Source organism: Schistocerca gregaria, chromosome 3 (genome assembly GCF_023897955.1).
Source record: "Schistocerca gregaria isolate iqSchGreg1 chromosome 3, iqSchGreg1.2, whole genome shotgun sequence".
In the NCBI taxonomy this organism is placed as follows: Eukaryota; Metazoa; Arthropoda; class Insecta; order Orthoptera; family Acrididae; genus Schistocerca; species Schistocerca gregaria.
In genome coordinates, this window is record NC_064922.1 from 286992759 (window position 1) to 287014299 (window position 21541).

General features: G+C 43.5%; 1 protein-coding gene across 3 annotated transcripts in view; it reads left to right on the forward strand.

Moving 5' to 3' along the window:
- The window catches only part of LOC126353764 (uncharacterized), a 254317-nt gene that overhangs the window by 64043 nt on the left and 168733 nt on the right, over positions 1–21541 (forward strand). For all 3 annotated transcript variants that reach the window (XM_050002844.1, XM_050002842.1, XM_050002845.1), the window contains exon 2: positions 19419–19496. In XM_050002844.1, the coding sequence (XP_049858801.1) occupies positions 19419–19496 (78 nt within the window). The remainder of the gene's footprint in view (positions 1–19418; positions 19497–21541) is intronic.

The following is a 21541-nucleotide window of genomic DNA, read 5'->3' on the forward strand; positions in this document are numbered from 1 at the left end:
TGTGTGCGGGGGGGGGGGGGCTCAGGATGGCTGGAACATTTAGACAACCCAGTATTGGATACGATGACGTTGCAAGTTGATTATCAGGGCAACTGGTACATGAAGCCTGATGGATACCCAATGAAAGGCAATAGAAGCAGTAAAGACATTAGTTTATTTGTTCTTTGCGCAAAGTACATTATCGCTGGCGTAACATTGCCTTGCTGCGGTAGGCGTCCAGGGGCGCAAGCTGGCCGTGGGGTGTATGCAGAGCTCACCAGTGGCGGCTGACAACGCATCTGATGCAACTCTTATGATTTAATGTACCTATGCCACCTCTTTACCCTCCTGCTCTAATAAGGATTTACAGCTTCCTGGATGATAACTCCCTTAGTTCTTGACTCAGACATTATGAAACCTCCATCCAGTGCACATGGTAGAAGGAAAGAACAGGAGTAATAAAAGTACAGCTAACCGTAAAATTGAGTTGATGGTACATGAAACTATGAAGTCAGATAGGTGTCCAACTAAAAGTAGTAGAAGTAGTGAAGATAGTTTTTTTGTGCGTAAAGTACAGCAGTCTTAATGTCGTCTTGCTACAGTCAGCATCCATGGATGCAAGCTGTCTCCGGAATGTGAGGAGTGTGCTGGACTCAGCATGTGGCCTTCGAAACCCCTGCCCTGTCATGCAAGGCAGCATGGCGAGTCATGTGCAGCGTGAAGACCGCAGCAGGTGGCCAGCACGCTGTGACTAAAGTTCCCGTCGATGGCGCTCTCGGCGACTCTGCAGATGCGCGAGTAAATCCATGAGCATGGAGGCGAATCGAGGACTCCAGTGCAGGATCTACATCTACACCTACATACATGCTCCTCAATCCACCATACGGTGCGTGGCGGAGGGTACCTCGTACCACAACTAGCCCTGTTCCACTCCCAAACAGAACGAGGGAAAAATGACTGCCTAAATGCCTCTGTACGAGCTCTAATCTCTCTTATCTTATCTTTGTGGTCTTTCCGCGAAATATAAGTTGACGGCAGTAAAATTGTACTGCAGTCAGCCTCAAATGCTGGTTCTCTAAATTTCCTCAGTAGCGATTCACGAAAAGAACGCCTCCTTTCCTCCAGAGACTCCCACCCGAGTTCCTGAAGCATTTCCGTAACATTCGCGTGATGGTCAAACCTACCAGTAACAAATCTAGCTGTCCGCCTCTGAATTGCTTCTATGACCTCCCTCAATCCGACCTGACAGGGATCCCAAACGCTCGAGCAGTACTCAAGAATAGGTCGTATTAGGGTTTTATAAGCGGTCTCCTTTACAGATGAACCGTATCTTCCCAAAATTCTACCAATGAACCGAAGACGACTATCCGCCTTCCCCGCAACTGCCATTACATGCTTGTCCCACTTCATACCGCTCTGCAATGTTACGCCCAAATATTTAATCGACTTGGCTATGTCGAGCGCTTCACTACTAATGGAGTATTCAAACATTACGGGATTCTTTTTCCTATTCATCTGCATTAATTTACATTTATCTGTATTTAGAGTTAGCTGCCATTCTCTACACCAATCACAAATCCTGTTCAAGCCATCTTGTATCCTCCTACAGTCACTCAACGACGATACCTTCCCGTACACCACAGCATCATCAGCAAACAGCCGCACATTGCTATCCATCCTATCCAAAAGATCATTTATGTAGATAGAAAACAACAGCGGACCTACCATACTTCCCTGGGGCACTCCAGATGATATCCTCACCTCCGATGAACACTCACCATCGAGGACAACGTACTGGGTTCTATTACTTAAGAAGTCTTCGAGCCACTCACATATTTGGGAACCAATCCCATATGCTCGTACCTTAGTTAGGAGTCTGCAGTGGGGCACCGAGTCAAACGCTTTCCGGAAGTCAAAGAATATGGCATCCATCTGATACCCTTAATCCATGGTTCGCAGGATATGTGAAAAAAGGGCGAGTTGCGTTTCGCAGGAGCGATGCTTTCTAAAGCCGTGCTGATGCATAGACAGCAACTTCTCTGTCTCAAGGAAATTCATTGTATTCGAACTGAGAATATGTTTGAGAATACTGCAACATACCGATGTTAAGGATGTTGTTAAGGATACATCGGCAGTGGCATGCGTGCTCTAAGGAACATTTTTTTCGGACTAGGTAGAACAACACAGACACTGCACTACAGCACAGTATCTCACTCCATAGCAGGGCAATGCGATGATCGAAAAACAGTGCCTCAGGCAGTGCGGGAATCACGGCAGTATACTGCGAGCATGGCATGTGTAGACACCAGGACAAAGTGAAGGTCTGTGTCGCTCCTGGAAGCGTGCTCGGATAGCCGATGTGGTAGGGCGACCGCTCGCGACTAGCGGTTAATCCGGGTACGAGTCCCCGTCCAGGACAAATTTTCCTTTGTTCTGAAACATTCTACAGCTGAGGCGCAGCGTAATCGCAATGTGGGAATTAGTTCTTAAGTGAAGTACCATACGGACTATAAGGTGCAGTCTTTTCTTCGGAAAATTGCCTCCACGATTCAGGTTCGCCTTATACTCGGAATTAATATAAAAATGTCCAGTGTTTGATTCAAAATTCCCTACAGTATTAAAAACGATGCCGCGGGAAACCTATCTTCAACTGGCAACAGCAGTGTACCGATGCTACGAACATGAGTTGTGGGGACTCACAAGCTTGCTAACACTGTCTCCCTCCCATTCCGTCATCACAAACCCAGAACACTATCTAGCCTATGATGCGTCATTGCAGTCTATGGTGTCCGTGAACTTGAACTGAAAGTGATTCTTGTTATCAGCGACAGTACAATATTGTCGTCAGTAGCTAGCTTCGTAATGGAAAAATGGTAAAATGTACTCGTATGATGCTGGCTATAAAGTGAAAGTAATAGCACAAGCAGGAAAACATGGAAACAGAGCAGGTGAACGGCATCCCAGCCCTGCACCAACAGAAAAAGAAACAATTCGCCGTTGGCAGACTAGTAAGGAAGAACTGAAAAAAAATAATCATGAAGACTATGCAAACAGAGGACTGAATGCGAAATGGTCAAAAATAGAAGATGACGTATTGAAATGGACTAAAGGATACCGTCAAAATAACGTTGGAATTAATACAAAAATGACTCGAATACACTCTTCTAAGCTAGCGCTACGGAGGGACTTACCAGGCTTTACCGGACTAGTTGATTGGTGCTACAGGTTTATGAAGCGGCATGGACTTAGCACACGAACCAAAACGAAAATGTCTCAGAAAATGCCACAAGAAGACGAAGAGAAAATATTATCTTTCCGTCGCTTTGTCATTCAATATCGAAAGGAAAGCCGCGCGGGATTAGCCGTGCGGTCTGGGGCGCTGCAGTCATGGACTGTACGGCTGGTCCCGGAGGAGGTTCGAGTCCTCTCTCGGGCATGGGTATGTGTGCGTTTGTCTTTAGGATAATTTAGGCTAAGTAGTGTGTAAGCTTAGGGACTGATGACCCTAGCAGTTAAGTCCCATAAGATTTCACACACATTTGAACATTCTTTTTTTCGAAAGGAAAGCAGTGTGGGACTAAGCCACACAGCGAATATGGTTGAAACTCATCTGACGTTCAATGTGCCGACTAACAGAACAATTTCCATGAAAGGTGCTAAAACTGTTAATATAAAAACAAGTGGACGTGAAAAAATGCGCTACACTGTGGTCCATTCATGTTGTCTAACGGTTATAAACTTAAGCCAATGATCATTTTCAAGCGCAAAACAATGCCAAAACTTCTGAAATCAGGTGTTGTCCACGTATATGACAAGTGTGGGTGGATGAGGCTGGTACGAAATTATGGATTAACAGAATGTGGGAGAGAAGGAAAGATGCTTTATTGAAGAAGTGTTCTCTTCTTATGCTAGATAAGTTTAGTAGTCATTTGAAAAATTCTATGAATGAGAAACTGAGTCAGGGAAATACGGAGCTTGTTGTTATTCCGGGAGGACTTACTTGACAATTGCAACCTCATGACATCTCGATAAAAAAAACCATTGAAAGTGTAAATGAGAGAGGAATAGAACAAATGGATGATGGATGAAACTCAACATGAATACATACCGAAGGGAGGTTTAAAGCGACCTCCAGTCAAACAGATGTGTCAGTCGATAAGATAGCCATGGTCAAGAGTGAGGGAAGACATTACCCGTTAAATCTTTCAAGAAGTGCGGCATAAGTAACCCTGTCGATGGAAATGAATGAAGAGGACAACGATGGCGACGAAGTGGGAGAAGAAGAAGAAGAAATAAAGAAGAAGAAAGTTCAGATGTCGATTTTCAGGGATTTTAAAGGTTGGTTCGGTTTTATAAACTAAGATGCTACCCTGAGTGTGGGATACGCGGAATGTTTGGGAGCGGCAGCTACGCCACACAACACCGCCGCTGCGCGTGTGGCCTAGGTGCAAGAGACTAGGCACACCGTCGTTCGCTAACTTGCTTGCGTTCCCGAGACGGTTGTGGATTTTCTGATGTTGCACTTGGGCAGTACCTAAAAGCTAATCTTGCGATAAACGGACATTTCGCGTAGGTAGAATGGAATCGCGAACTATGAGTGAAGGGCAACAGACAGATTCCATATTTCTAGATTTCGGGAGAGCATTTGTATGATGCTCCATGGCAGTCTGTTAATGGAAGTACAGGTATATGGATTAGGTTGCCAGATATGTGAGTGGCTCAAAGACTTCTTAAGTTATAGAACCCAGGAAACGTCATCGATAGCGATGGACCATAAGTGACAAGGGTATCGTCAGCAGTGCCCAGGGAAGTGCGAGAGGGCCGATATTATTTACTGTATACGTAAATGACATGGTATACAGAGTGGGCAGCAATCTGCAGTTGTTTGCTGATGATGCTGTAGTGTGCGGGAAGGTCTCGAAGTTGGGTGACTGTAGGACGGTACAAGAGTAGTTAGACAAAATTTCTAGTTGGTTTGATGAATAGCATCTAACACTAAATGTAGAAAAACCTAAGTTAACGCAGATGAGAAGGAAAAAAAACCGTAAAGTTCGGAAACAGCATTAGTAATTGTCTGCTTGACACAGTCATGTCGTTTAAATATCTGGGCGGAACGTTGCAAGCGACGTGAAATGGAATGAGCATGTGAGGCTTGTGTTAGGGAAGGCGAATAGTCAGGCGAATGCTCAACTACGGTTTATTGGAACAATTTTGGAAGAGACTAGCTCATATGTTAAGGAGACTGCGTATAGGACGCTTGTACGACCTATTCTTGAGTACTTCCCGTGTGTTTGGGATCAGTATCAGGTCGGATTAGAAGAAGACATCGAAGTAACTCAGAGGCGAGCTGCTAAATTTGTTACCGTTAGGTTCGAACAACATGTAAGTGTTACGGAGATGCTTCGGGAACTCAAATGGGATTCATTGGAGGAAAGGCGAAGTTCTCTTCGAGAAACACTACTGAGAAAATTTAGAGAACCAGCATTTGAAGCTGACTGCAGAATGATTTTACTGCCGCCAACATACATTTCGCGTAAGGGCCACTGAGATAGCATATGAGGTATTAGGGCTCATATGGAAGCACACAGACGGTCGTTTTTCCCTCGCTCTATTTGCGAACGGAGCAGCAAAGGAAATGACTAGTAGTGATACAGGGTACCCTTCGCCACGCACCGCACGGTGGTTTCCAGAGTATGTATGGAGATGTAGACGTAGACCATAGTAAACAGAATACTGACGCCGTTCTACTCGAGCTTAAAATCGACCTAGTTACATTAGTTTGAATATGAAACTCCTGTGTTTGAAGTGAGGGGCCACTGTGGGTAATTGCTCTAGCTGCAAATTACATGGTAACTGAATTTAAGCTCGAGATATTAGGAAACGAGTCTGAACAAAATTATGTGGTGATAACAGTTTCAAGCAGCTAACAATAGTGGCATGGTCATTAAAATTAAATACATACAGGGTTATTCATATGTTCAAGAGACGCCTGTGCAATACGTGCAAGATGTACAGAAAATAGACAGATGTCAGTGGGTAAAGCATCTCTTCAAATTTGAAACTTACATCAAAAGTGGTCAGGGTGGGCAATATTTGTCACATGGAAAACATCAATATGTGTGTGAAATTCAGGTCGTTATCAGAAATGATTTTTGCCTTGTGTACTAATGTGTTCAGTACCACCAAGGTTGCCACAAATTCTGGATATCAGGGAATATCAGGGAATTTCAAATGTGTCAGATAAATCAGGGAAATTTGAAAATACCCTGGAAAAATCTCGTTTTTGTCTCAGATGAAATGGTTTGTTTACTGAGATGCCATGCATCATCGCTGGCTGGGCGCAGCTGAGTATGTGAGCCACTTCCTTACTCCCTCATCCTTACCCCAGGGAATCTTACACTATGTTTTTCATTTAGAGTGTGACAATTAATGTCAACTCCTGGCAGTAAGAGGACATTATTGCTTTCTAGGAATTGCATAATATGAGTCTTTGTGAGATTAAGGTATTAAAAGTTACCTGTAAACCAGTTGTAGGCCTGCCCCATTATCGTATGAGTTATGTCTGCTAAAGCTGAGTTGGGGCCTCGATTGATTATCGTAAATTGGATGTTGCTCTGCTACCAACCTTATTCGACAGGTGTGGGACCAGTACCAATTCCTGTGGCATCTCATATGTTATGTTCCCTTATTCTGAAGTTAGCTTCTAGCCTGTGAGACAGTTTTTTCAGTGAAACCCTCTGTGTTCCAGTATGAAGGTGACTTCATCTGTAAAAGAGGGGATGCCATTTATGCTATAACATTTTGTTAGCCAAGTAGACTTTCGTGACAAGGTCACAAAATATGCCAACATGATAATTCTCTGTGTTTAGCTGTTGTAGCACTTAATTTGTGAGCTCCTGCCTTGCTTTCTGTGCATGTAACCCTTTATGAAAGCAAATAAAAAGTTTTCAGTTTTGCTGAATTAAGTGTATCATAGGCCAGTTTCTGAAATGCTTTTGGAAAGACTCAAAAGAGTGTAATAGGTCTGTCATTAGAGGTGGTTTGCATATCTCCACTTTTATAAATGAGCATTACTACAGCATATTTAAGTCTGTTAGGAAATAAGCTCTAAGTCATTGATTTATTACAAAGATAACGTAAGGATAATGCTATCAAGTCAGTACCAGGGTTTGATGTTCTGCTACAAACATCATCAAAACCAGCTCAATTGCTGCCTTTTAGTGACCTTATGAATTTTGCGGTCTCCTTAGCAATTGTATTTGTTTTGAAACTAATGTCTGTTGGTGGTGCATGAGGTTTATGTACAAATAAATCTAATGCATCTGTATCTGGTTGTTTATCAGTGTGTGCAATGTTTGCTGTCACTGTACAGAAATATTCAGTAAATCTGGTGACCAATGATTACAAAGTACCACCATTTTTATCAGAGCTGTTTTCTGTGGGCTCAGTTTCTTTCGGATGACTAGTTTCATTTGTTTCTGTTTTAATAATGCCCCAAATAGTTTTTACCTTATTCCTAGTGTATTTTATTTTTTGAGTAAACCTTTGGTTTTGCTGTGGCAGACAGAAGATTTTGCAATGCTAGTGATAATGGAGTTTGAACTTTTGACTACAGCTTTTCCTGTGAATTAGGTAAAGCTCTCTCTTCCTAGCATGAGATGATTTAATCCAAGGCATTATCCATGCCATTACATGCTTTTGTTCAATTTTTTTCTTCTTTGTTTCAGGAGAAAACAAAACTCAAAGTACTGTATATGTTTAAGAAATAGTTAAATTTTCCAGCAAGATGCTCTGTTTTAAAAATCTCCACCTGTCTGCCCATAATTTCTCTCTAAGCACTGTGATTGAATCATTGTTTATGGTTCTGAAATAGAACACTTTTCTTCTATGATCTATTCCTAACTGGTCAGTAAATTTTATTGTTTGCATTTGACCATCATGACCAGATAAACCATTGGCTATTGGTTTTATGGCTAAATGACTGCAGTTTGTTGAACCTAAAAACAAATTTTTAATAGCTCTTGCACTGTGTATTTTAATACTTGTAGAGAATTTTATGCTGCTTATTATTCCAATACTGAGCATTGATAACTTTAGATGCCTGTGGTCAGTACTTTCTGATAGAAAATCGACATAAAATGTAGCCCTAGCAAACTTGTTTGTGTGCTGTGTTATGATAGTACATTCTTCATGCATCTAGAATAGAAAGCAACATCACAAAAATTGCAGGCTACTTCAACACGGGTAACAAGTGAAACATTATTTATTTAAAAATAATAAAAATTAGTATTTGTATACATGTCTGCTAGACTCTTGCCCTTGAGGTCCCAGGTTCAATCCTTAGCAGGAGTGGGCATATTTCCTTGTTTCAGTTCCTCCAGGGTGACCCCAGGTCCACTCAGGCTGCTATCAGTTGTGTACTGGGGATCTTTTCTGGAGGTAAAAGGAAAGCTGGGGCTGTGGGCTCATTTCCCTCCATTTCCTAGAAGCACAGCAAATGAAAGGCTGCAGTCTACTTGCAGTCACGTCAGAAGCTCATTCATGGCTTTACCTTTTTTTATGCGTCATGTTTCTAATTCTAGCCGCACTCAAAATAAAGTTTCAGTGTAAGTAAATTTGTCTCACATGCAACAGTAATGAGGTCAGGAAAAATTAGAGTTTCAGCATGAAAAATCCTGGACGTTTTGGGGTATTCTTTTGATAGATTAAAATTGTCACATATTGTATGGCTTTGCTTACCTTGTATACCCAGCATTATTTGCCGTTAACAATAGAACCTGCAAGGGGTGGGTGTATTACATCCCCATTGGATTTAAAATTTTCTGCAATTGAGTATTTAACAGGTTTTTTTCTTTCTTCTTTTGGATGCCTGCTAAGTAATAGTACATAAAATACAAAAATCAGCATTTTCAGAATCCATGCTGGCTGGCATTGAGGAGGTCATTCTGTTCAAGATCTCAAGATCCCTCATTATGTTTCAGCTCAGAATATGTTCTAAGATTCTACAACAAATTGATCTCAAGGATACTGAACAGTAGTTTTGTGGACCACTTATACTAGACCTACCTTAATTGCAGAAGGGCACATGACCTGTGCTTTTCCCCGGGAACTGACCATTGTTTTATGTTTGAGAGATCTACAAATGATTATAGGTAGAAGAGGGTCTAACTCAGCCACAAATTCGGGATTCCATAAGCTTTATCTTCAATTTTAACGAGTTGAGCTGTTTCTCAACACCACTGCCATTAATACTTATTTCATTCATCTTTTCAATAGTACAAGGATTAAATTGAGGAAATTTTCCTGGGTTTTCCTTTGTGAAGGAACATTTGAAAACAGAGTAAAGCATTTCTGCTGTTGGTTTGTGCTTTTCTACTGCCAATTTCAGTTCCTGTTCCATTTGTTGGTGTCCCTAACAACCTTCACGTATGACCAGAATTTCTTTGGGTTTTGTGAAATATCATTTGACAGTATTTTACTACGGTACTCACCCTAACCGCCGTCTGCTTCACGTCTGCTGTGCAGCGAGCTACCTTAATTTAAGTATTAACTGTATTTTTCTTACTTGTCACTTCTTCTTCAGTGTGTTTTTGCTTTTAGGAAGCTTTAATTGTCGAGTGCTAGGAATAGTGTTCCATAGATTTCGTGTTTGTTTTGAATACAGTCAGAGAGAGTCCCTTTAGTCAGCCATAGTGCTAGTAGTGCTAGTGTTTGTTTTGAATACAGTCCAGAGACAGGTAGTGCTATTTTCATTGTTTTCTACAAGAAGTGGTTAGCAATCACAGTTTAGTCAATAATCAGCCACCTTTAGTGAATTAGCAGTCTAGTTTAAAGTCGATTAAGTCTCTTCAGTAAATTGATTCCTTAGGATGAATAGGATGTGTGATTGCTGTGTACGGGCGCAGGAGGAGCTGGCCACTCTTCGCGAACAGCTGAGCGTGTTGATGGCCGCGGTCAGCCGTCTTCAGGCTGCTGCCTCGGAGTGTAGCGGCAGTGGGGAGTCTGGTGCGTCGCAAGGTACACGCCAGGTGTTACATGCTTCACCCACTGTCCCTCCTGTCGAGACATCTTCGCGGGTACCGGGCGCGGTTGGGCCACCCTCTCCCCAAGGGGAGTGGCGGGTTCAGCGGCGTTCGCGGCACACGAGGCGGAGGGTCAATGTGGAGGCTGGCCATGTGGCATCGCCCGCTCTGCCTGTGAGTGGACATGTGGCTGCTCCTTCAGCAAGGTCCGAGCAGGCACACGGGGGGAGGGGTTTATTAGTTATTGGGAGCTCCAACGTTAGGCGGGTGATGGAGCGCCTTAGGGAAATAGCGGAAAGGTCGGGGAAGAAGGCCAGTGTTCACTCTGTCTGCTTGCCGGGGGGTCTCATCCGAGATGTGGAGGAGGCCCTACCGGCGGCGATAGAGAGCACTTGGTGCACCCGACTGCAAATTGTTGCTCATGTCGGCACCAATGACTCCTGCCGTCTGGGTTCAGAGGTCATCCTCAGTTCGTACAGGCGGTTGGCAGAGTTGGTGAAGGCGGAAAGCCTCGCTCGCGGGGTGGAATCAGAGCTATCTATTTGTAGTATCGTTCCCAGAACCGATCGCGGTCCTCTGGTTTGGAGCCGAGTGGAAGGCTTAAACCAGAGGCTCAGACGATTCTGCGGAGAGCTGGGGTGCAAATTTCTCGATCTCCACTATCGGGTGGAGAAATGTAGGGTCCCCCTGAATAGGTCAGGCGTGCACTACACGCCGGAAGCGGCTACGAGGGTAGCGGAGTACGTGTGGAGTGCTCTCATTAATAAACGGTCACAACGCCCATATAGTACTAGGGACAGAAAGTTGGCTGAAACCACATGTAAACAGTAATGAAATCCTAAACTCAGATTGGAATGTATACCGCAGAGACAGGCTGGACAGTGAAGGGGGAGGCGTGTTTATAGCGATAAAAAGTGCAATAGTATCGAAGGAAATTGACGGAGATTCGAATTGTGAAATGATTTGGGCGAAGGTCACGGTTAAAGCAGGCTCAGACATGGTAATTGGATGTCTGTATAGGCCCCCGGGCTCAGCAGCTGTTGTGGCTCAGCACCTGAAGAATAATTTGGAAAATATTTCGAGTAGATTTCCCCACCATGTTATACACTCCTGGAAATTGAAATAAGAACACTGTGAATTCATTGTCCCAGGAAGGGGAAACTTTATTGACACATTCCTGGGGTCAGATACATCACATGATCACACTGACAGAACCACAGGCACGTAGACACAGGCAACAGAGCATGCACAATGTCGGCACTAGTACAGTGTATATCCACCTTTCGCAGCAATGCAGGCTGCTATTCTCCCATGGAGACGATCGTAGAGATGCTGGATGTAGTCCTATGGAACGGCTTGCCATGCCATTTCCACCTGGCGCCTCAGTTGGACCAGCGTTCGTGCTGGACGTGCAGACCGCGTGAGACGACGCTTCATCCAGTCCCAAACATGCTCAATGGGGGACAGATACGGAGATCTTGCTGGCCAGGGTAGTTGACTTACACCTTCTAGAGCACGTTGGGTGGCACGGGATACATGCAGACGTGCATTGTCCTGTTGGAACAGCAAGTTCCCTTGCCGGTCTAAGAATGGTAGAACGATGGGTTCGATGACGGTTTGGATGTACCGTGCACTATTCAGTGTCCCCTCGACGATCACCAGAGGTGTACGGCCAGTGTAGGAGATCGCTCCCCACACCATGATGCCGGCTGTTGGCCCGGTGTGCCTCGGTCGTATGCAGTCCTGATTGTGGCGCTCACCTGCATGGCGCCAAACACGCATACAACCATCATTGGCACCAAGGCAGAAGCGACTCTCATCACTGAAGATGACACGTCTCCATTCGTCCCTCCATTCACGCCTGTCACGACACCACTGGAGGCGGGCTGCACGATGTTGGGGCGTGAGCGGAAGGCGGCCTAACGGTGTGCGGGACCATAGCCCAGCTTCATGGAGATGGTTGCGAATGGTCCTTGCCGATACCCCAGGAGCAACAGTGTCCCTAATTTGCTGGGAAGTGGCGGTGCGGTCCCCTACGGCACTGCGTAGGATCCTATGGTCTTGGCGTGCATCCGTGCGTCGCTGCAGTCCGGTCCCAGGTCGACGGGCACGTGCACCTTCTGCCGACCACTGGCGACAACATCGATGTACTGTGGAGACCTCACGCCCCACGTGTTGAGCAATTCGGCGGTACGTCCACCCGGCCTCCTGCATGCCCACTATATGCCCTCGCTCAAAGTCCGTCAACTGCACATACGGTTCACGTCCACGCTGTCGCGGCATGCTACCAGTGTTAAAGACTGCGATGGAGCTCCGTATGCCATGGCAAACTGGCTGACACTGACGGCGGCGGTGCACAAATGCTGCGCAGCTAGCGCCATTCGACGGCCAACACCGCGGTTTCTGGTGTGTCCGCTGTGCCATGCGTGTGATCATTGCTTGTACAGCCTTCTCGCAGTGTCCGGAGCAAGTATGGTGGGTCTGACACACCGGTGTCAATGTGTTCTTTTTTCCATTTCCAGGAGTGTAGTTCTGGGTGGAGATTTTAATTTGCCGGATATAGACTGGGAGACTCTAACGTTCATAACGGGTGGCAGGGACAAAAAATCCAGTGAAATATTTTTAAGTGCTTTATCTGAAAACTACCTTGAGCAGTTAAACAGAGAACTGACTCATGGCGATAACATACTAGACCTTCTGGTGACAAACAGACCCTAAATATTTGAATCAGTTAATGCAGAACAGGGAATCAGCGATCATAAAGCGGTTACTGCATCTATGATTTCAGCCGTAAATAGAAATATTAAAAAAGGTAGGAAGATTTTTCTGTTTAGCAAAAGTGACAAAAAGCAGATTACGGAGTACCTGACGGCTCAACACAAAAGTTTTGTCTCAAGTACAGATAGTGTTGAGGATCAGTGGACAAAGTTCAAAACCATCGTACGAGGGTCGGTCAAAAAGTAATGCCTCCCATTTTTTTTCTACTTAAAAAAATTAAGTTAAGTGAAAAATTTGAATTTGGCGCCATTCCTCAAACCTTCTTCTGCAATCCACTGCAGTAGTAACTTTCTGTGTCAACAGGTGGCAGGACAGCAGAAGTCTGTAAGATGGCCGACATCGATGTTCGTTTGAGACAGCGTTGTGTGATTGAATTCTTGAATGCAGAAGGTGAAACGCCCATATGCATTCATGAAAGATTGAAGAAGGTGTATGGTGTTGTGACAGTGGATGTCAGCACTGTTAGACGATGGGTTCGTCGTTGTAAGGAAGCTGAAGGGCAAACACCGTTGACTGACGAAAAGCGGAGCGGCAGGCCGGTGAGTGCAGTGACTCCACACAACATTCAGCAAGTTGATGACATCATTCGTGGTGACCGTCGGGTGACTGCAGATGAAGTGTGTCGCATTATTTCTCTTAGTAAAGGCAGTGTGATCACGATTATTAAACAATTGGGGTACTCAAAAGTTTGTGCACGGTGGGTTCCAAGAATGTTAACCGATCAGAATAAAGAGGCAAGGAAAACAATAGCCTCCCAACACTTGCAGCGCTTCCGTTTGGAGGGAGATGAGTTTCTGAAAAAAATTGTGATCGGGGACGAAACATGGGTGCATTTTTTTGAACCCGAATCAAAGAGGCAGTCAATGGAGTGGCGTCACACAAGCTCTCCAGGGAAGAAAAAATTCAAAACTGTGCGATCGGCAGGGAAAGTTATGGCAACAGTTTTCTGGGATACAGAGGGTGTGATTCTGGTTGATTTTTTGGAGCAGGGATGCACAATAAATTCTGTTCAATACGTCACAACCCTCAAAAAACTTAAAGCACGTCTTCAGCGAGTTCGCCCAACAAAATCAATGGCAGATGTTCTTCTTTTGCATGACAATGCAAGACCACACACCAGTCGTCACACCTCTGACGAGATTGTCAAAATTGGATGGGAAGTTTTGCCTCATCCCCCATACAGCCCTGACCTGGCACCATCAGACTTCCATCTGTTCGGGCCACTAAAAGAAGCTCATCGTGGGATTCATTTTGAAGATGAGGAGGCCGTCAAAACATCCGTGCGTCAATGGCTTAGGAAGCAGAGTTGTGATTTTTACCGTGCTGGGATACATGCCCTTGTACAAAGATGGACCAAAACTGTAGAGATGGGCGGAGATTACATTGAAAAATGACAAAATGATCCTCAATGTTGTGGTTTTCAACCTATGTAATTGCATTTAAATTTCCTGACAATTAAACGTAGAAAAAAAATAGGAGGCATTACTTTTTGACTGACCCTCGTACAATATGTGTTAGATGAGTATGTGCCAAGCAAGATCGTAAGAGATGGGAAAGAGCCACCGTGGTACAACAACCAAGTTAGAAAACTGATGCGGAGGCAAAGGGAACTTCACAGCAAACATAAACAGAACCAAAGCCTTGCAGACAAACAAAAATTACGCGAAGCGAAATGTAGTGTGAGGAGGACTATGCGAGAGGCTTTCAATGAATTCGAAAGTAAAGTTCTATGTACTGACTTGGCAGAAAATCCTAAGAAATTTTGGTCCTATGTCAAAGCGGTAGGTGGATCAAAACAAAATGTCCAGACACTCTGTGACCAAAATGGTACTGAAACAGAGGCTGACAGACTAAAGGCTGAAATACTAAATGTCTTCTTCCAAAGCTGTTTCACAGAGGAAGACTGCACTGTGCTTCCTTCTCTAGATAGTCGCACAGTTGACAAAACGGTAGATATCGAAATAGACGACAGAGGGATAGAGAAACAATTAAAATCGCTCAAAAGAGGAAAGGCCGCTGGTCCTGATGGGATACCAGTTCGATTTTACACAGAGTACGCGAAGGAATTTGCCCCCCTTCTTGCAGCGATGTACCGTAGGTCTCTAGAAGAGCGAAGCGTTCCAAAGGATTGGAAAAGGACACAGGTCATCCCCGTTTTCAAGAAGGGGTCTCGAACAGATGTGCAGAACTATAGACCTATATCTCTAACGTCAATCAGTTGTAGAATTTTGGAACACGTATCATGTTCGAATATAATGTCTTTTCTGGAGACTAGAAATCTACTCTGTAGGAATCAGCATGGGTTTCGAAAAAGACGGTTGTGTGAAACCCAGCTCGCGCTATTCGTCCACGAGACTCAGAGGGCCTTAGACACAGGTTCACAGGTAGATGCCATGTTTCTTGACTTCCGCAATGCGTTTGACACAGTTCCCCACAGTCTTTTAATGAACAAAGTAAGAGCATATGGACTATCAGATCAATTGTGTGATTGGATTGAGGAGTTCCTAGATAACAGAATGCAGCATGTCATTCTCAATGGTGAGAAGTCTTCCGAAGTAAGAGTGATTTCAGGTGTGCTGCAGGGGAGTTTCATAGGACCGTTGCTATTCACAATATACATAAATGACCTGGTGGATGACATCGGAAGTTCACTGAGGCTTTTTGCAGATGATGCTGTGGTGTATCGAGAGATTGCAACAATGGAAAATTGTACTGAAATGCAGGAGGATCTGCAGCGAATTGACGCATTGTGCACGGAATGGCAATTGAATCTCAATGTAGACAAGTGTAATGTGATGCGAATACATAGAAAGATAGGTCCCTTATCATTTAGCTACAAAATAGCAGGTCAGCAACTGGAAGCAGTTAATTCCATAAATTATCTGGGAGTACGCATTAGGAGTGATTTAAAATGGAATGATCATATAAAGTTGATAATCGGTAAAGCAGATGCCAGACTGAGATTCATTGGAAGAATCCTAAGGAAATGCAATGTGACAACAGAGGAAGTAGGTTACAGTACGCTTGTTCGCCCACTGCTTGAATACTGCTCAGCAGTGTGGGATCCGCACCAGATAGGGTTGATAGAAGAGATAGAGAAGATCCAATGGAGAGCAGCGCGCTTCGTTACAGGATCATTTAGTAATCGCGAAAGCGTTACGGAGATGCTAGATAAACTCCAGTGGAAGACTCTGCAGGAGAGACGCTCAGTAGCTCGGTACGGGCTTTTGTTAAAGTTTCGAGAACATACCTTCACTGAAGAGTCAAGCAGTATATTGCTCCCTCCTACGTATATCTCGCAAAGAGACCATGAGGATAAAATCAGAGAGATTAGAGCCCACACAGAAGCATACCGACAATCCTTCTTTCCACGTACAATACAGGACTGGAATAGAAGGGAGAACCGATAGAGGTACTCAGGGTACCCTCCGCCACACACCGTCAGGTGGCTTGCGGAGTATGGATGTAGAGATGTAGTCACTGAAGGCATCATGCATTGCTATTTTGACAGCCAAATGCATTTCATTCAGCATCTCTCTATCTATAGCCTTACACTTTGTTTTACACTTGTTATGCAGTAATCTCTGTTTCTTTAGAAGTTTCTTTAGAGAGACTGTACACCATGGAAGTTCCCTCCCATTATGATCTGTTCTACTGGATACGTATATATCCAGTGCATGGTGAACTATTGTTTTAAACTTGAGCCATAGTTACTCTACATGCTCCTGACCTGCGCTGAAATTTTTGATGTGGACAACTTCAAAGAGGTCAGGGCTGTGTGTGTTGCCATTAGATCCAGTATATTTTCATCATGAGTGGGGTTCCTAACTATCTGTTCTAGGTAGTTTTCAGAGAAGGCATTCAGTAATGTTTCACAGGATGTCTTGTCACACCCACCACTAACAAAACTGTAATATTCCTAGTCAATTGTTGGATGATTAAAGTCTCCACCAATGATTACAGTATGATTGGAGAATTTACATATAACTGAGCTGAGGTTTTCTCTGAAGTGTTTGGTTTCATAAGGAGATGAATCTGGTGGGCAATAGAGGGATACAATTATCGTTGTATGCCCACCCCTAACACCGAGTCTTGCCCAAACCCTCTCCCATGCAACTGCAATTTCTATCTTGAGTTTCTTGTCTACTGTGACAAATACACCACCTCCATTTCCCATTAGCCCATCCTTTCAATATACACTTAAAACTTGCCTAAAAGTCTCACTGATATAAATTTCAGGTTTCAACCAGCTTTCTGTACTTAGTTATGTGAGCTTTTATAGTATTTTGTTAGCATTACATCTAAACACTCTGGACTCACACATTGGAGTGGTGGGATTAAAATTCATGACCATTCATACAGATTTATGTTTTCCACTGTTCTCTTAAATCACTTAAGGTGATATCCAGAATGATTGCACTGAATAGTCCACAGCTCTTGATGTTATTGAACACTCCCTCTGATTATGTCCTTCCAGCTCCATATCCACTACCTCATTCTTTATACATTGAACCTGCTACATCCACACACACAACTACTTCTTGTTTGAGGCAAAGATATGTACACTAATCAGTGGCACAGTCACCGACATCTACATGGCACACTCCTATGCCAGTCTGTGAACTATTTTTAGGAAACCTTCCTAGCCTCCAAAAACCCAAAACCCCTTGTCTGGTTCAGGTTCATTGATAATTTTTTTATGTTCTGGACTTGTGACCAAGACACCCAATCTGCATTCCTCCACAGCCTCAACACCTTTTCTCCCATTCACTTCACCTGGTCCTTCTTAGCCCACTGTACCAACTCCTTGGATGTTTACCTCCACCTCTCTGATGGCTCCATCCATACCTCTATCTGTATAAAGCCCATTAACAATCCAAAGTACCTGCATTTTGACAGCTGTTCTACATTCCACACCAAAAAATTGCTTCCATGTTGCCAGGCCACCCATGGATGTGATATTTGTACTGATGAGAATCCCCTTGCTGATGGTTTCAAAAAAGCCTTCACATACAGGCACTGTCCCCCAAATTAAGTCAAAGCAGATTTTTTTATGCCACATTCTCACACTCCAACCATATCCAAGAACCAGTTTCAAGGAGCCCTTCTCTCCCCTCACCGCCCAATCTCATGCTGGATGGAGCAACTGAACTATGTCATTTTCCAGGGATATGACTATCTGCCATTGTGCCTGTACATCCTACCCATGATACCTCCCACCACAGTTAAGTGATATTTCATACCCAACCACCCTGCACAATATCCTAGTCCATTCTTATGCCATTCCCTGTCTCAACACCTTGCCAGAGGAATCATATCCCTATGGAAGACCCAGGTGCATGACCGGCCTGATTTACCTACACAGTGCATCCTATACTAGACCTGTCACAGGCTTATCCTACTAATTAGAGACAAGGACACCTGTGAAAGCAGCCATGTCATACACCAACTCTGCTGTGATTTCTGCAGAGCATATTATGTGCTCGTGACCACCAACCAGCTGTCCACCACAGTGAATGACCATTGCCAAATTGTGGCTAAGAGTAAAGTTGAACACCCAGTGGTGGAGTGTGGTGCTGAGCACAACACACTCAAGTTCAAAGGCTTCACAATCCAAGTCATCTGCACCCTTCCCCCCATACGAGCATTTCTGAACTATGTAGATGGGAGATAACTGTTGCAAAACATTCTTTGCTCCTATGATCACCCAACCTCAATACCCACTAAACTATTGCACCCACACCCTCCAACCAACAGTCTCTCATAACTTTTCCTTCCATCCCTTTCCAGTTCACTTGCCCATGCCACTATCTTCATGTGCTGCTATCCCGGGGACCTGTTGTGTCTCTCTCCTACATTCCTGTCCCACACACTTACTGCGTGCCCCGAAGCCATCAACCACACTTCCTCAACCCCTGTGTCTTTTCTCCCTGTACACACCCCACTCCATATGCAACTTGACACAACCTGTCACCCCAGTGTACGTGACTAACTGCAATCCTAGCATGGCGTGTTCAATTGGCATGATGTAGCTGGTTTGTGTGTATGAGTGTTTGTGTGTGTGTGTGTGTGTGTGTGTGTGTGTGTGTGTGTGTGTGTGTTTGAAGGATAATTCCAAAAGCTAGTAAAATTTTCATTCTTTCTTCTTTTGTGTGTGTGCCTATCGGGGCTCATCAATTCCGGTGCTTGGTGAGCTGTCTCCTCATTTACATTCTGCCACAGCATTCGTTATCATGTTAATATTGTGTAGGTAGTAGCTGTTTGAGCAGTATACTTTCATAAAGCTTAAATATGTTCCATGTAAAATGTATGTTTGTCATTGTATATACATTTTCAAGAATAAGCAGCTGTATGTGCTCTTTATACCATACTGGTATACAGAACTAAATGGATAATACTTTTAGTCTGTATGGATTTTAAGGCAAATAATGATGTCAGCTACAGCTTCCAAGGTGCTTTGTGAGCTGTCTGAAGAGCTGTTTTTCACCTATAATCAACAGAACACAATCAATGTGTTTTGCTGCAGAATTGCATGATATATTAATGCTGCAAACAACTTATATCTTACATGCATATTTACTCTATGAATTTTATCTGAAAGTGTTCATCACATAATGTCTTGATTGGATTGTTTTTCAGGTTTTGGAAGATTTGCTGAAGAAATTAGGTATTGAACATGTAGTCTGGTGCAAGGACAAGGTTGGCAATTATTTTGAGGTAAGCATTTCTCTTTCTTTTTCAAACTTTTAACTGAAGTTTATCAGACAATACATGTGGTTGATCAAGTTAACTTAATGAGCTGTTATGTTTCATGCATATTGTATGAATGAACATTTGATATCCCTGTCACTGAGCTCTCCTGACAGACTCATTTTTTGTTACCGCTTCTCTGCTGACATGACAATACTACCAGTTGGTCCACCTCCCTGAACACCAAGTGATGAGTTCTACATTGTATATGGGTATCCAGATATTTTTCATCAGACTCTGTATCTCTCCCTTGCTTGATCAACACCTGTAACAGGAGTACAGAGACTCTTCTCCTAAATTAAAGATACCAGCCAGTTACTATTTTATCTGAAATCTGTGTCCATCTTCCCCCCCCCCCCTCCCCCTCCCTGCACACCTTGCTTGTCACCAGTGGTGCCATCTCCCTCTGTGCAACATACCTCATGTACATAGTCTGTGTGATGCTGAACAGTGCCTCAAACATGGCTACATGATTCCACAAGCTTTGATGTTCTTTCTGCTCACCTCAGTCAACTTTCTGCCTACCGTCAACTGCTTTACCTTTGGGGAGTGGAATACAGGCATATCAGGGTATGACCATGTGACCATGGGAACCAAGATGGCTCCTTCCTGTGCCAACCTTTTCATGCGTTACTTGGTGAGGGCTTTGCTGGGATACATAACTCTTTCAGCCTTTTGTTTAGTTTAGATACAATGATGACATTTTTGCCATACAGACTAATGATGAGAGTGACCTGTCAAAATTTTTGGAATCCCTAAATACTTTCTCCCAATTAAATTTCAGATGGTCCTATTCCAAACCCATGCCACTTTTCATGATGTTGACTTCACTCTCGCTGACAGTCGGCTACACATTTCTGTCACATTAAACAACAGTACTTATATTGTTACAGTTGCCATCCTTTCTATGATGCATTGTTCTGCCCAAACAGCCTTGAGATTCAAGGGAAATGTATTTGTTCATATGTTGACTCTTTACAGAAATTCTCACCCCAGTTGTCACTACATGTTATTATCCCACCAGTCTACATGTCCCATTCCAACCAGTCAAATCTTGTTATGCTGATCCCTCCAAAAACAACTTAGGATTACACCTCATTACTCAGTACTATCCTGGTCTTGAACATATTAATCAGCTACTTTGACAGGGCTAGGACTTCTTATAATTGTGCCCTGGCATGAGGTCCATTCTGTTGGATATTTTACCTTCATTATCTACAACAGCTTCTTGTCACCTCCCTCCCAGTCTCCATAATATCCTGGTCATACCTTATGCTCCTTCCGTAGCCATTTCCCTACCCTGTGGTGCCTATATCTGTAACGATTCCCATTGAAAGACTTTCCTGATGCGCCCTCCTACAACCACTTAAATTTATGTTAAATTCTGTTGTACCTGCATTTCTTTTCGATAATCATTCCCTTTCTTTCTCACCCTGTCCAATAAGTCTCCCATGACATGCGATTCTGGGTGACTTATCCACAACTCTTGCCATTTCCTAAACCTCACCAGTCTCTTTTCTTCATCCCTCTCTCTTTCCCTTCAACCCTTCTGCCAGAAGGAGGAGTAGCTGGATTCAGGAAAATAAGTTTATATTTTATTTTTTTAACTTCTTTTGGTACTTCTAATGTGTTTCCCTTATTCTGTGAAAATTATTCTATCATTTCTCTCACCAGCAATTATTTTTGTTTGGCTGAGTTACTTCAATGTTCCTTTTTCCATGTTAGCTCTTTCTATGTGCTTACATACCAGGTGATCAAGAAGTCAGTATAAATTTGAAAACTTAATAAACCATGAAATAATGTAGATAGAGAGGTAAAAATTGACACACATGACATGGGGTCTCACTAAAAAAAAAAAAAAAAAAAAAAAAAAAAAAAAAAAGGGTTCACAAAATGTCTGACAGATAGCAATGTCAGTGGCTGCACATGATAATTGTGTATGAAAGGAGCTGTAATGAGAGAGAGAATCAGATGTGCCAGCAGTCACAGCATCTTGACATTACCTGAAAAGG